General features: G+C 41.8%; 1 protein-coding gene across 1 annotated transcript in view; it reads right to left on the bottom strand.

Moving 5' to 3' along the window:
• Positions 1-10,642, bottom strand: part of CHI3L2 (chitinase 3 like 2) — a 13,693-nt gene extending 3,051 nt beyond the window's left edge. Inside the window, 9 exon segments of the mRNA XM_024739936.1 lie at positions 1,194-1,267; positions 1,270-1,375; positions 2,665-2,798; positions 3,233-3,353; positions 3,896-3,945; positions 3,948-4,045; positions 7,749-7,805; positions 8,099-8,300; positions 10,603-10,642. Of these exon segments, the coding sequence (XP_024595704.1) occupies positions 1,194-1,267; positions 1,270-1,375; positions 2,665-2,798; positions 3,233-3,353; positions 3,896-3,945; positions 3,948-4,045; positions 7,749-7,805; positions 8,099-8,300; positions 10,603-10,642 (882 nt within the window).
• Between the last annotated feature and the right edge of the window lie 6,101 nt (positions 10,643-16,743).

Raw genomic sequence — 16,743 nt, 5'->3', positions numbered from 1 at the left:
TTGGGTTTTTTTTTAAGTTTTTTTTTTTTTTTGGCCGCACTACACAGCTTACAGGATCTTAGTTCCCCAACCAGGGATTGAACCTGGGCCCTCAGCAGTGACAGCACGGAGTCCTGACCACTGGACCGCCAGGGAATTCCTCATAGTTATCCTGTTTTTAAACTCTTATTTAACTAGGTATATTATGAATGCACTCTACGTTCTTTCCACCTTGACAGTAAGCCCTTTGAGACAAGGATGAAGAATTACTTATGTCTAGCTCTCACAGTACCCAGTCTTTGTGATATGGCAGGGTCCCAAGAGTTTCTGTTGGTTGAATTATTGTTTGATTCTTAGTGTTTCCTATACATTAAAAAAAACTTTTTTTTTTTTTTTTTCAGATTGAGGGGCAGAAAGAAATGATGGTCTAATCAGCCGAACACCTTTGACTGTTATCTCTGTGATGTTAAGTCTGTCTGACTTCTGGACAGAATCTGACACATTTGACCACTCCTCTCTTCTTGAAACACCCTCTTCTCTAAGGTCTTTGGCACAGAACAGTATGGGTTCTGCCTAGCTTCTGTTGATCTTGTCAGTTTCCTTAGTGGGCTCCTCTTCTGCCTATCTCTTAGGTGCAGGAGGTCCTTGAGTTTTGTCACATCTCACGCTTTGGCTTCAAATACCGTCTTTATGCTGATGATTTTAGAATCTACATCTCTAGCACAGAATGACCTCCTGTGATCCAAACCCATATACCTAACCACTCACTTTTTATCTATATGTCCCACAGGCATTTGGATGTCCCACTTGCTCCTCAAACTCAGAATGACCAAAACTGATCTCATGATTGAGACCAATGCCCACTCTGCTCCTTCCTATCCCAACTCAGTAAAAATGGCATTACCATCCACATAATTGCCCAAGTCAGAAACCTAGGACAGTCTCCCTTTTCAATCTCCCATACCTGCTCCACACATCCCCACTCCTCACTTGTTCCACCTCCTCTCCAGATGTCAGCTAACATCACTTCCTCCAGGAAGCATTCACCGACCCCTTCCCAAGTCAGAGGGAGGAGCTTCTCTTACATACTCCAATAGTACTCCATACTTCCCTTCCCAGCATTCAGGATGTGATACTCTATTATTGTCAGATTGAAGCTGGAACTCCTACCCAGAGACAGGGGGCAGCTGAAGGCACAGGGTGGTTCCAGGTACCTCATAATAAGCCAGGAAGCCTGAAAACTTGGTGATGGGGCCAGCAGCTCCAGGACCAGGGGCAGGGGCCCCCGAGTGTTTTCTGCAGAGGCCAGTGTAGAGGAACGTCCATACATTGGGATGCCCATGACCACCTTCTCCACAGGTATCCCTTTGTTTATCCAGTATCCCACAGCATATTCCTAGAAAGAGAAGTAGACTGAGGCACGGTGTGTATGGGAGAGAAAGGTGTCAGACCTTTCTGAGTCTCCAGCCCAAATTCACACAAGTGACTCCTTGATTCCCTTTCTACATCAGTGGCTACGGAGGGTCCCACCAGAACCAGAGTGCTTATTCTAATGCACTTAATGCTCTTCAGCACTGAGACCAATTCAGCTTTTTCTAATTGTAAAAGAAAACTGAACAATGGGTCACGAAAGAAATCAGGCAAGTGACCTAGAAAACATGAAATCAAAGTTGTCGCCATCTTTCTTTCCCCTCTGAGTCAATTGCCTATGGAGTTTGTCTACACTATGGCTAGTTGTGTTACTGATGAAAGCAGGCATGGGGGGAGGTGGCGGTCAGACCCTAGTCTGTGGGGCCTCACAATGACATCAGACCCAAGAGGCTAGGTAAGAGGTCAGAGGCTAGTTGGGGCCTTACTGCCCTCCAGAACAGAATAAGGGGTTAGAGAAGATGAGGATATGTCTCCTTACCCTTAAAGATAATCAATGGAGAGGAAAGAATGAAGGGAACTTGATGTGACACAATCATACGGAGTTCTAGAAAACCCCAGACTAGAAATCAGAATACCCAGCTTTGGACTGACCCATTTTTTAATTTTAAACATGAAGGCTTGGAATATGCAACCTAGACAACATTTTCTCTCACCCAATTTTAAGAATACACATCTCTATATATGTACCACAACAATAAAATCGTTTGGTTAATGACATTTTTCCCTTGCATTTTTCATTTGCCACCACTTTTCAGGACCTTCACATCAGCATGACCTTGAACGGCCAATTAATTTGCCAGGCTTCCATTTCATCATCTGTGGAGTGAGAGTAATGCTTCCTGACCAGCCAACCTCAGAGGATTATGTTGAAATCAAATTAATGGGGAATGTGGACAGACACAGCAGAGGAATGTGGACAGACACAGCAGAGTACCAAGTCCTGTACATCCATGTGGGCACTAGGAAATGTATCAAAGATGGAGAATTAAGAGAAGACTGGGGTGGCTGACACCTTGAGCCAGAGACAAAGCTTAGGGTGCTTCAAATATGAGGTCCTCTGACATTTTCCTGGTGACATTTTACTGTGCCTGGTCAAAGCATTTTCCCCGTTCTCACCAGCTTCCAGGGTTACCGGAGTCCCTCTGGCAACACATCCCCTCCTCAGTTCAAGACAGAAATAACTCTGGACAAGCTGCAGTGTCCTCAGCTTGCCCCACAGCCAGTGTCCCACCACCCTTCCTCCTTATAACTCGCCATGTTGTAGTAAGAGCTTGTCCCTCTGTCCAGCTGCTACTTTCTCAGAGGGCTATTATGGCCAGTGATGAGGGGCTTTTCCCAAGACCCATGGAAGTCAAAGGAAAGGAGGTTGATGAAATCCAGTTCTCGAGAAGATTCTGTGATGAGCAGAGGTGGGAGCAACTACTGTTGACCCTTGAAACATGGTGGGTTTGAATTGTACAGTCCACTTATACAAGGGTATTTTTCAACAGTAAATACTGCAGTACTACATGGTCTGTTGTTGGCTGAATCCACAGATTTGGAGGAAACATGGATACAAGGGGCTAACTATAAATTACATGTGGGTTAACCCTCGCTTTGTTCAAGGGTCAACTGTATACATATTTGTTTAGGGCTTTGGATGCTGTTAGAAGGATTGAAATTAGCCATAGAGGAAAAGTTCCTGCCCAGATGATGTGGTTAGGATAGTGACCTTCATGCTCTCCCTCTTCCCTTCATCCCTCAGACATACTGGCATGCATCACTTGCATGGGCCAGGCTGGAGGCAGAGAGATGGAGGGGGTGCTCCAATGCACTTACTTTACCAATTCCTTGATCTGATAGCTGTTGTCAATCATATGCCTCCCTGCGGAAACTCCTGCAGTCAAGAGAAGCCTTTCTTTGGTGGATTTTACAAAGTCCTGCTGAAAGGCTTCTGCTAACTCCTATGAAAACAAACAAAAAAACCCCAGAAGAGGTCAATTTTCCCTCCCAGAGGAAAGCGCTAAAGTTCTTGCTTGATAGGACATTTCTAGATGGAAACAGCATTAGATGGAAAGACCAAATCTTTTCTCCCCATTCCCACATGGGGATGCCTCCTGCCTTGTGGTCAGGAAATCTCCACATTAGGTAGGAGGACAACCAGTCACATTGTACCCAGGAAAAACTGAGTTTCCTCCTGATGGATTCTCTAATCTATCTGATAGAACATCTGTGAGACTCTTTCAGTGCTCAGGAGATTCTATGGTCTCACAATCTTTTATGTGGGTGTTGCTTTGTTTCAGTGTTGTTTATTGTATAAGGAGGCTCTGTTCTCTGATGTTGTCCTCGCCCTAAACTAGGACCAAGGGCTTTTCCTTCATCAGTGGGGGCTTCTGGAAGAAAGGGACTGTCTTCAAGCCAGAGCCAATCTCTTCCTTTTTTTCTCCTGGTGTGGCCATGGGTTCCACTTGTTAAGGTACTAAGGGTACCACAGAGTTTGTCTTACAAGAATCAGCACAGTGAAACAAGTGTTGTCTTTCAAATATGGGTAAATACAGCTATGTCCAGCCCATCAAAGTTATGGTTCCTCAGAAATAGGATTACAGAGTTGATAAATTCCAAGCGTAATGTAGAAGAATCAACCATGCGGTGGAACCTGGGTAGAAGCAATACACGTGCTTTTGGAAAGAGGAAGTAATTACCATTGCACAACATATTTTTCACAGAAATCCTGAAATAGTCTTCCATTCCCCAATATATTCTCACCACTTATCTATCCCAACCCCTGCCTCTTTTGGATCAAAAGAGGAGAGGAAGGATTGTTGGGCCAGAAAATTGATTGGATTGGGCAGAGGACAATTGGGTTCTCTGCAGACCTTTCTGCAGGGTAATGGAGCTGCCTTTAACAAAGACGCTCCTTGACCAAACTTTAGCCAGACTTCTATGAACCCTCTTCTCAACTAGACTTTGACCTTGGACTTCTGTGCCTATCTTTGCAGAGTGCAGTTGTAGCAAGAATCCTAAGTCATGGACTTGAGGACACGGGGAGGGGGAAGGGTAAGATGGGATGAAGTGAGAGAGTGGCATGGACATATATACACTACCAAATGTAAAATAGCTAGCTAGTGGGAAGCAGCCGCATAGCACAGGGAGATCAGCTCGGTGCTTTGTGACCACCTGGTGGTGGGGGATAGGGATGGTGGGAGGGAGACACAAGAGGGAGGGGATATGGGGATATGTGTATACAGTACAACTGATTCACTTTGTTATACAGCAGGAACTAACACAACAATATAAAGCAATTATACTCCAATAAAGATGTTTAAAAAGAGAATCCTAAGTCAGTTTAATGAGACTGCCCCACCCTTGAAATCAGATCTTCTTCAATATCTGATCAAATTCCTCCTCCCCTACCATCCCGCAGGTGATATCTGTTCACCCTGGCCTGCCTTCAGCAAGAGTTCCGTTGAGTCAGTTTAGCAAGAATCTCCCTACCTCTAATGTTCCCTCTTTTTCCATCCACCAACCTGCACCTGCAACCTGTTCCTTGGCTATACCTCCCCACTTGCCCCTGCTGTATCCAGAATTGAGCCCAGTGCTATACTGAGGTCTCCTTTCCCCTCTTATAATATTTCCTGAATAAAAGCTATTTTTACCTCTTTAATTACTGTCCAGCTCTGGTTTTCTTTAACATGTTACACCCTTGAGAAAGCAGTTTGCACTGTGGTGGGCTTAGGATTGGGAAATCTGGGTTCAAGTCCCAGGTCACAGTCATTTCTAGTACATTTTGTTCACTAACCAGCTCTCTGGCTTCAGTCTGGCCATCTCTAAATTGGGATTGAAGATACTGATCCTGCCTCATCTATCTCAAAGTAATCACATTTTGGCAAGCTTCATGAAAGCAGAGCTGGACTTCACATTCCCCAAACAATAAACCCAGGCACGAATTAGCAACCCAGATCTCCCCAGTCCCAGGGCTTCTGGTGAAAAGCCAGGAGGACCCTGAAAGCAGCAGCCCCTCAAGAGCTTTTATCTGAACTAGAATTCTTAAGCCAGGAAGTTGATTCTTAGCTGCTCACACAGAGGGCACCAACAGTATTTAAAATCCAAAGCTATAGACAAGATATTGGTATTTTCCAGAGGACATATCTTTGACTTATATCACTTCCCACCTCTCACAACACCTCCCATCCCCAGACAGATTTAGAGTCTTGAATTCATTTGTTTCAATCAATATTAAATTATAAACTAACACACCATTGTAAAGCAATTATACTCCAATAAAGATGTTAAAAAAAAAAAGAAAAAAAATTAAATTGAGGATTTGGTTCCTGCATGTATCTCAGCAGCCCAGTGGAGGAGATAGCAAAACTTGGACTATTATCTGAAAAACATGGTAGAAGTAGGTTTGTAACTTTATTCTTATATTTCAGAAGTGCTCACAGTGATTAGAAGAAAAGCAAGGATACCTCTTTTAGGGAGCAGTTGCATCTGATGTTCTGGGCAGAAACCTCCAATTTTAGGAAAGACAAACATTCTTTAGAAATTTAGAAGCAAGTCTATGCATTACATATTTTTAAGTATTGCTGCATAGCACCTGGCACAAAGCCTGGCATTTACCTAATAATAATGACAACGTTAATATACAACAATAATTATTGCAACCATTAGGTCCTTTTTGCACATCAGCACTACCTAAACAGTTTGCTTGCATTGCCTGCCCTCACAACTTCATCCTTAGGTTGATTCTGTTACTTGCCTCATTGTGTAGTTTTTTTTTTTAATTGAAGCATAGAGACATTAAAAAAATTGCCTAAAGGAAAGAAAAAAGAAAAAAGAAATTGCCTGAAGTTAAACATGCAGCTTGCATATAGCTAAAGAGAAAGCATGCAGCTTGCATATAGCTAAAGAGAAAGCATGCAGCTTGCATATAGCTAAAGAGAAAGCCAAACCAAATTTGTTTATCTCCAAAGTCCTACTTTTAACCACTACACTAATATACAATAAGTACTCAATAAATTATTTATTGAATAAATGAATGCATGCATGTAAGAATGAATGAATGAAGATATTTTTAATTGAATCAAAGATAAGCAGGTATTATGAATGAGAGAGAATTTGGGAATCAGATGGATAATTGCCATGAAAATCCATTAATAATTAGAGTTCATGGTGAGGTTAATGCAGAACCAGATAAGTTAGGTAGGTTGATCTTTTTTCTTTATGTGTGTAGAAATTGCTTTACTAAGTATTCTACAAGTTTTGAGCTGGTAGAGACTTTAGAAATTAATTAGGTCAACCCTCTTATTTCATAGATGAAAATATTCAGTATAAAAAAAGGAGAAGAAAAAGTTGACACTTACTGGTCGATAACTAAGTCAGGCACATGACATACGTTACCTCATTCGAAGTCTTTGCACGCACCTTATGAAGTAGATGTTGTGATGTACATCTTACAGATGGGTAAACTGAGCTCAGAGAGGTGAGTTAACTTTCCCTAGGTCACTCACCTACATAGGTCTTCTAATGCTACTTCTGTCCTCTGCTTACTCCAGCTGTAAAGAGTACTGACCTGCTACACGAGAAAGATGTCTTTTCAGACTTCTCGTGAAAGCGGAAAGCCTCTGCTGACTGAGATTAAGATCTCTGGACTTCTTAAAATGTTGGCACTTTAAAAAAAAATTAAAGCAGAAGAAATTCAAAATTAGATTAACTGCATTTAAAAATTGCAAAAAAAGGTGCCTTTCTTCCTTACATATTTGTATTTATTTAGCTTGATGCAAATGGAGTATCATTTTCCTGTGAATAGGAATTATAATTTATAATAGATGTCTCATATTAATAACTATTTTGTTTTTAAGCAAAACAGACCTGATTGCCCCTATGCTGCTTTGCACTTCCAGGCCATCCAGCTGTACAACAATGACCCAGGAAATCGAGGTCCACTGATGGCTGCTAAGGACTTGGTTTTATGTGGAAGTCACCTACATGACCCACCCCCATGGTACAAAGTCAAACCTTCAAAACCCTTAAAAAAATTGCATCTCCCCATAGTCCATTAGGTGAAAAACCTTCATGTAAATAATTGAAAGTTTACCAAATACTGCTTCCAGTTCAGTTTCTCCCACGACTTAAGTATCTGAGCTTGTGTTAAGCTCCTGCAGAGTTCCTTCCAAGACACAAGCAAACATAGTGCTATGCCTCAACTTGTGACAAGATTCAGATCAGTTTTGCCATCTAAGCCAAGGGAGGACCTTTCTAAAGCCTAATTCAATGTCTCTTTTCAAGAGGAGGAAAAGCAGTGATGATTAGAAATTACACAGCAGAATAAACAAAAAATAGAGATATTGTAGTCTTACCCTTTGGAACCAAACAGATACCTTCCAACAGACAAGAGAATTTTCAGTTTGGGATTCCTGGAGTAGAAGAATAAGCTGATTATTTCTTTACTGGCTGCCAGGGAAAACTTTGCCTAAAGGGTTAGGACTAGATTATGGGTAAGTGGGCTCTAGCTATTTAGCAACTAAGTTCAGTGAAGGGATGAGGCATGGGGGAGAAAATCAGGAAGCATCAGGATTATACCCGAGGAAAAACACTTGAATAAACACACAAATGAATGAATGGAGCCAGAAGGCCTTCGGCCCAGTTTAGAACTATCTTCTCTCCCCCAAAACCCACCCTGGATGCTCCCCACTCCTATCCTACTGACTTGGTTTTGAGACTGCTGATGGTCTGGGAGAGCATCGCATCATTCTTGTCCTTGATGATGACCTTGTTGTTACTGATGCTGGCGAATGAGTAGATGAGGTGAGAACATAGGAAGGGGTCAGTGCTCTCAAGGGTGAACTTTCCTGGTTCCTGCCTGTCCCGTGACCAGTTGGTAAAGTAGCAAACCAGTTTGTAGGCAGATCCTGGAGTAGAGGGAAGAGAGCCAATGGGGAACCTAGTGCGGTGGCCTCAGATCCCAGAATGCCACAAGTTTCTCCCCCAAAACCCATGGCCTCCTTTGCTTATTCAGCCAGAGCCTCTGAGGGTCATTCAACCTGGGCCCTCAGTGCTGGCTCTTGAGCATCCAGACCCCAGTTAAGAGATACAACGAGAGACAGAGATATTATCCATAAGGAACTCATCCCCAGAGCACTGAGATTCAATGTGGATGGATGGATGAATGACACAGAAATATCAGTGGATAAAAAAAGAGATGATACACACAACATTGAAGTGGGTGAGAGAGACAGAAACAGAGAGACAGAGAGAGAGGCTCAAAAGATAGAAGCAGAGCCTTGCATGCACAAAGAGACACACAGGACAAAACCTCAGAGTCATCAATATGTTAGTGTCAGAACCTGGCAGAGTCATCAAGAGAAACAAAATGAAGCAGAGATATAAACCAAACATCAGAAGGGACACAGCCCAGGGGACCCAGGCAATGGTAACTCATTGACTACTTGACTTCCTGAAGCAACAAGACCACTAAAACTGTAAGAGGTTGGTGAGAAGGAAATCTGCTAAGCCACAGCTGGTTCTCTGTCTCAGACTGTGGCAGTGAGTGTGCGGGTGTGCCTACATGCAAAATATAGCTACACTTCCTCTGGACACTGCAGGCATAGCTACTGAGGTCTTTTTATAGGGCCTTGAGGTCCCCAGCACCTGGGTGCCTTGTGGAGTCTACAGCCCCACAGAGAGACATTTTCCAGACTGGGAATTCATTTGCTCATTCATTTATCCAATAGAAATTAATTGAACCACCTGCTCTGTGCCAAGTGTTGTCCTGGATATTGGGAAAGCTAAAATGAGGTTGATGCTGTCCCTGTACTCAGGGAGCTCACAGCCTTGCCTGGAATTGAATATAGTTAAGGTGACCAAATAGTTTATCATCCAATGGGACAGTTTGGAGGGTGAAAAGGAGCATTATTAATAATTTCCCTGGGGCACCAGCTTGAACCAGAACTCTCCTGGGTGAATCGAAATGAATAGTCACCGTGCGTACACACAACTCTTAAAACAAGGCAAGGTGAATTGGGCAGTGTGAGCTGCCTCTGGAAGTGCGCCAAGCCTTCATGACTGAGGTCATGTCCAGCCTCTTCTCCATAGGACACCTCCCCTGCGAGGACTGATGAGACCATTCTATCCTTAATTCACCCTCCTAAAGGGAAGGAAAGGGCAGGACCCTGTTGCTGGAAACCTCACCCAAAAGGCAAGACTCCTTGAACTATGACCCCCACCCTGGGGACATTGTCTAGACTTACCCACACTAAGACATTTGGGGGGTATGAAAATGGAGAAAAGGGCAGTTAAAAATGAGGTAAAACTTTGGATGACAGCTGTTGGGGCTTGTGCCTTCTCCACAGACTTTGGGGCTGGGAAACTGGATTCAAGGGTTCTGTTCTCCCGATTCACATGACTCTTAGGGAACTGGCCCTCCACACACCAGCTAACTGGGTAGGAGAATTCTGGTTGCCACATCTGCTGTTAAGTCAGCCTCCAGGCCCTTCTTCAAAGTGCCAGCTTCCTGTGGGCTGCTCTTCCAAGGGCTCAGAGCGGAGACCTTCAACAGGGAACTTAAAATGCTCTTGCCATTTCCAAGTGGGCAGGCATGCCTTGAGACCATAGGCAGGAAGAAAGAGGGAAAGACACGATGAAATGGCTCCTTTTTCTCCGTAAGACATAATCCATCTCGGCCCAGCAAACTTCCCTTCTTCACCCATAGCCCTATTTATTTAGTGTCCTCCTCACCTTCATCCAAATTCCCAGCCACCATGAAAGCCAGAGTTTTGGATCAGAACTTTAGAGTTGAAAGGGGGATTTTAGAAAACATTTACCCCAACAGATCATTCTGAAGACAAGAAGTGGTGAGGCTCCCTAAAGTTTTAACATGTGCAGAAAGCAGAGCCCGTGAAACATGGGACTCCCAAGACAGTGCTCGTATATCACAATCTGGATGAGAGGCGGCTCTGTGAAAATGCAGACTGAAAACACTCCTGATGGTCTGAAGGGCTCTGGCCACGGCTGCTCCCTTGCCCATCTAGGAAAGATCAGATGGTCCCCTAGGGCAGTTGCCTTGACTCGATAGGTTTTGATAAGGAGGTGAACAGAGAGACTGGTGTCCCAGGAGGAGAAGACGACCGCTTCTTCCATAGGTCTATGTTACCTATGTTACCCTTTCTCTCCTCATTAACTTCCTGCTGAATTATCAGCCCAGAGCTCACCTGCCCAGAGAGACAGACTTCTGGTCCACGGTGATTTCTCCCATATCCCTGGTCAGCTTCCCTGGGATGCCTCTGGGCCTTTTATGCCCTAGAGGTTTCAACAGCCTCTCTTATGGGAAGGAAGCAGGAAGAAGTCCAGGAGATTCCGGGGACTTCCCTTGGCAAATCTGCCTTGTGAAACTTCCTGGCAATGAGACCCAGATTTGTGCAATGCCAAGTGTCAAAAAAAAAGCTGCAGTGGAGACAACCACTGAGAGGTCCTTTTCCTCCAGTCTCACCCTGAAGGGATCTGGTCCCTGAGAAGGGAAGAAGATGGTACTTCGGGTTGCCTCTTCATACTGCTTTCTGGCTCCCAAATCCCCTTTCTCCACCACCCAGGATCTGTTTCCTTCTTCTTTCCCTGACCTCCCTCCATATTCACATCACTTGTGGCCTGCATATTCTTGATCATCTAATCAGGCAGTGCTACCATCCCAGGTGGTCCTACCCTACAGCTCTTCTTCACCTGATAACATCCAATGACGCCTTCTCTATGGAACCTTTTCTGCTTCTCCCTGAGCCCAGGGTAGCTGGCTCCTCTGCTCACAGAACACTGTATTTCTTCCCATGTCTCCACACTGTACTGTAGCACACTGGTGTACATGTCTATCTCCCCAACTTGCCTGTGTAGTTCTTAAGTACAAGAACTGAGTGCAACAAGGAAAACAAAAACCTCAACAAATACTTATTGAAGGTTAGAATTGAATTGTACCCCAGATTCTAAGGTGCAGACAGACTCTCAAGGCCCTACACGATCTGCTCCCTGACTACCTCTCCGGTCTCCTGGCTTTCTCTGTGGGTGTGTCTCTGTCTCTCACTTTTCCTGACTCTGATCTCTTGCTCTGTGTTAGTCCCAGGATACCTCTCTCCAGCCTTGAACCTGCTGTTTCTCATACATCAGATGTGGGCCACACACAGAAAAGAAAAATGGCCTGGATCCATCTTAAATTCTGCCCAAGGAAGAGCAATACGACCCCAACAGAGAAAGTCTGCTGTTTGAAGGGACATACCTGAAAATCAGGGACAGATGGGAACCAGTGGCTGGAGGAAAATGCACAAATTCCCTCAGGAGGGAAAAATGTCAGCTTGAAACATCTGCCAGGCCCTGGAGGCATGATGCCCTCTTAAGCCCACACCAGTTAATTCCTCTTGCCACTCTTCTCCCTCCCCTGGCTTTGACTAAAGCTGGTTCAGAAATCAAAATAGCAAGATGGAAAATCAGGGGGCAGAAGAGTAAAGCAAGAAAAGAGAAAAGGAAGGTGGGTTCAAGCAGCATCCCATAGCAGGCTGAGCTGGGGAAGAGGATCCGATTTAACTTTTAGTCAAGTTTGGAGTCTTGGTTATCATCTGGGACTGGTTAGTAAACTGAATTGTGTTTGTAACTTATATTGACTGTAGAAATTTTATTACCTGCAAGTCAGAAGAAAAATCCAGGAAGAGGGTAGAACCATCTGCACTGAGCAGCAAACTTAAAGGGACCGGAGCCAAAACTAAAGTTGCTTTTATGATTCTAACTGGTACGTCCTGCTACTTCACTGTACCAGCCATACTTGTTCACCTTTTAAGAAATCTAGTGTTATGTCTAAATAGGAGCATAAAATATTCATTTTCTTTACATTTTTCCCACTTAATATACCTAGATATCCTTCCAAATCAGTCTCTAACTCAGTCTTTTTACTGGCTTCACCGCATTCCATTGTATGGCTATACCTTCATTTACTTAATCACTTCCTATTGATCAACATTTAGCTTATCTCTAGATACTTTTGTTATTTAAGACAAAGCTAAAATGAACATCCATGAAAATATCTATTCTTTATATGTGTAGGAATCTATCTCTAGGAGAAATCCCTAGCAGTAGAATTGATAGGTCAAAGGGCATTTGAATTTTTTAATTTTGAGAGTTATTGTAAAACTGCCTTCCAAAGACTTTGCACGTCTTTCAACTTTGTTATCTCTGCCAGTTTCATAGGTGATAGACGTTACCTCATTGTTTTAATTTGCACTCTTTTAAATGAGCGTTATTGTTTACATTTATGAATCATTTGCATTTCATTGTCAGAGCACTGCCTATATATTTTTTTGTCTATTTTTCTATTGGATTTTCCTTTTTATTTGAAAGAACTCTATACCATAAATAAATTAGCCCTGACTTTATATATAAAGTGTGTTAGAGCTTTGTCAAATATGTTGCAAATATATTTTCTTAGATTTTTTTTGGTTTTAATCTTGTTTGTGGTGCTTTTGCCCACAGTGTTTTTAATTTATATGTAGTTAAAATCAATCTTTTTTTTTTTTTTATGAGTTCTGGCTTTGGTATCTTGCTTAAGCAAACGGGCCTTTTAAACCCAAGATTATATTTTTAAAAATTACTTATGTTTTCTTCTAACACTGTGTCATTTATTTTTTACATTTTGATCTTTGACCTATATGGAGTTAATTTTTTCTTTAATGCCTGTGGATGGAGCTTTTTTCCCAAATAGTTAGCTACATGTTTTAATATTATTTATTAAAAATTCATCTTTTCTTAACTGATTTGAAATGCCACTTTCCGGTAGCGAATTTACTAGGTAAATTTCTTTATTCTCTGCCCCTATACTCTGTTCATTGATGAATCTGTGCCGTTTAATATTGTAGCACATCTCATATACACTTCGGTTTCTGCTTTTTAAAATATATAACATTATATTATGCCACATGCATTTCTTGAGAACGTTTTCTTTTGCATGGGTCCACATCTAAAGGGACCCTCTCAGATGAGTTAGATGTGAAATATAGTAATATCTTCCCCAAGATAGTAAAATAAAACAAAATGTGAACTGGAGCCATTTTTTATGGTTACCAAATCATAGACTATTAAAGCTAACATTCATCATGCCATGCTGTAGAGGGGAAAAGTGTACACCAAAAGCAATAGTTTTCATTTTGGAGGAGTTAATATTGAGTTGACCTTTAAGATACTAACTGACCAATAGGTTAAATGAGCTCTTGAAGCCATCCCTGGATGAAGAGGGGGGGTCAGGATGGAGAAGGATATGACTTGGATCCTGATAACAGGACAGAATGGAGAAGGATGCTTGGCTTTCTCTTTGGTTCAATCAAAGAATCCAGAAGCCTTGTAATTTCCATGTTTTCCTTAATGATCACACAGCACTTTCGTGATCAGGAAGAAAACACAATCATTGTCACTTTTTAAAGTGCTTGGATGTGCCCTGGAACAAGATAACACTTTTAAAAATGTATCTGTGAATTTGAGGAGAACTTGGGCTTGGTCATGTTTTTCTGTTGTATTTTATTTCATTTTTACATATAAAAAGCTGTGCATAATTAATATATACAACTTGATGAGTTTGGAGATAAGTATACACCCATGAAACCATCACCACAATCAATGCCTTAAACCTATCCATCATCTCCAAAAGTTTCCTCCAGCCCTATTATTATTATTATTATATTGTGATAAGAACACTTAACATAAGATTTATTCTCATAACAAATTAAGTCTACGATATTGTTAACTATATATACTGTACAATAGGTATCTAGGACATACTCATCTGTGTAATGAAAACTTTGTACACTTGACTAATACCTTCTTTTCCCCCCCTCCCCCCAGTCCCTGGCAACTACCATTCCAGTCTCTGTTTCTATGAGTTTGACTATTTTAGATTCATTTTATAAGTGGTATCATGCAGAATTTGTTCTTCTGTGTCTGACTTACTTAACTTAGCATAATGTCCTCCAGGTTCATCCATGTTGTCACAAATGGTGAGGTTTCCCTTTTTTTAAGGCTGAATAATATTTCATTGTATGTATAGTCCACATTTCTTTACCTATTTATCTGTTGATGAATGTCACTTCCTTGTCTCGGCTATTGTGAATAATATTCCAATGAATATGTAATTTCAGGATCTTCAGATCTTGACTTCATTTCCTTTGGATATATATCTAGAAGTGGAATTGTTGGATCATATAGTAGTTCTGTTTTTAATTTTTTGAGGAAACTCCATACTGTTTTCCATAGTGGCTGCATCAATTTGTATTCCCACCAACATTGTACAAGCACATCTTCATCAACATTTGTTATCTTTTGGGTTTTGTAATAAAAGCCATCTTAAGTGTGAGGTGAGGCATCGCCCTTGGTGCTGTGTAGGCTTGGGAGAGAGGTGGCACAGGTAAAATAAAACTGTCCCCCTTACCCTCTTCAATGTGTCTTTTTTTCATTTCTGTGTTCTACCCGGGTTCTGTAATCTCTCACCTGGATTCTGGAGCCCTTATGCAGGTATTTTCATCCACGAATGATTTGTCACATCCATGTTTCTGTGGGGGGATGAGGGCTGAAACCTTCTATTCCACCATTTTTGCTGACTCAGCCATATTTATTAACATTTACCATGGAACTTGATCTGTCAGGAGTTCATTCCTACCTACTCTGATTCTCCATGGCTCCAGAAGCCTACAGAACCTGAGTCAATATGAAAATCACTCAGCTCAGCCCACTGAGAGGGGGTCAAGAAAATGGTGTGGAAAGCTTTAACTTTCTTCTGGTTTCTTCAGTGAGGTTTACAAAACACAGCAGAGAAAAATATTATTATTGTGTATAATATTAACATCATGCATACAAAAGAGTTCATTCTCCTTGCAAATTAAAATGAGGCTTTGGAAAGCATTTTTGTTTATTCGTTCATCTATTTGTTTAGGAGAAAGCAGTATGGAGATCTGAGGATTTATATAGAAAACCAGTGTGCTTGTTTTTTGGGTGAATACAGAGCTTCATAATTTTGAAACTAGGGTAGATCAATGGTTCCCAAGTAGTTGTCATTGGACGAGTGCTGAGCTAGCTACAGTCAGAGATAGGTAGCCTGGGAAAAGATAAATTTGAGTTTATTCTAAGATAATCACATTTGCTTAGTTAGAACTTGGTAAAGTAGGGGACTTGCTATAAAAATCAGAATTAGGTTTCAATAGTTTCAGTAGAAAAAGATCTATTAGGACCTTTTCAGTTGCTTATAATTAGTCCAATAAACTAGATTTGACTTATAGAAAATTTCTTATAGAAATTTTCTAGTACTTATAGAAGATTTTCTGACAAAGGGCAACCAAGGTGTGAAAAATAACTAACCATGTCATCACTGGATGTTGGTGCCATGTTTCCCAGGCTAAAATCTATGCTTAACATAATGTCTGGATTTTAGCAATTAATTTTATTAGGGTCCTTGAGTTGTAGCCAGTCAGAAATGAAAGTGATTCCAAGGATTATCCTGTCCAGCAACTTTTACACTGAGCTTCGTGGAGTCTGGAGTTCCCTGGGTTCCAACCAAAGGCAGCCTTGTGGGAACAAATGGTTCCAGGCACTCATACCAGCTTCAATGAGAGTAGTTTCATTTTTATGTTTGTATACATGGAGCTTCTCTAAACTTACATTTGAAGAAAGTGTTCTGGAATTTTCAAAACAACAACAAAAATTTTGAAAACTACTTATCAATTTTAATTTCCTCATTTTAGAGAAGAGAAAATCATGGCCCAGAAATGTTTAATTACAGGTCCAAGATCCTATACCTAGTTAAAGACAGAACCTGAAATCAAACCCCCAACCTCCTAATTTCAATTTGGTATCTTTTTTTTTCCTTTTTTTTTTTTTACTGTACGTGGGCCTGTCACTGTTGTGGCCTCTCCCATTGCGGAGCACAGGCTCCGGACGCGCAGGCTCAGCGGCCATGGCTCATGGACCTAGCTGCTCCGCAGCATGTGGGATCTTCCCGGACCGGGGCACGAACCCGTGTCCCCTGCATAGGCAGGCGGACTCTCAACCCCTGCACCACCAGGGAAGCCCCTAGTTTGGTATCTTTGATATTTCCACAAGATCACATCACCTAATCTAGTTTATTTGACTAATAATTTATTCAGTTTGAACTGAAGTCTTCCCATCCTATGGTGAGTATTTCCTGCCTTGCTAGAAAAGGTAACCCTAGCATTTTGTGAGTATACCTGTGAGTTGCACACTGGCTTGCATTTCTTTGCCCATGTTCATCTCAGTATTTTAATCAGATGGCCAGGCTCATGGACGGTATCCTAAAGAAAGTAATTCAGGATTCATCTCTTCTTT

The sequence above is a fragment of the Neophocaena asiaeorientalis genome, unplaced genomic scaffold (genome assembly GCF_003031525.2).
Source record: "Neophocaena asiaeorientalis asiaeorientalis breed wild unplaced genomic scaffold, Neophocaena_asiaeorientalis_V1.1 scaffold733, whole genome shotgun sequence".
Classification (NCBI taxonomy): Eukaryota; Metazoa; Chordata; class Mammalia; order Artiodactyla; family Phocoenidae; genus Neophocaena; species Neophocaena asiaeorientalis.
Note: the sequence above shows the minus strand (reverse complement) of the source record. Positions and strands in the feature narration are given on the sequence as shown.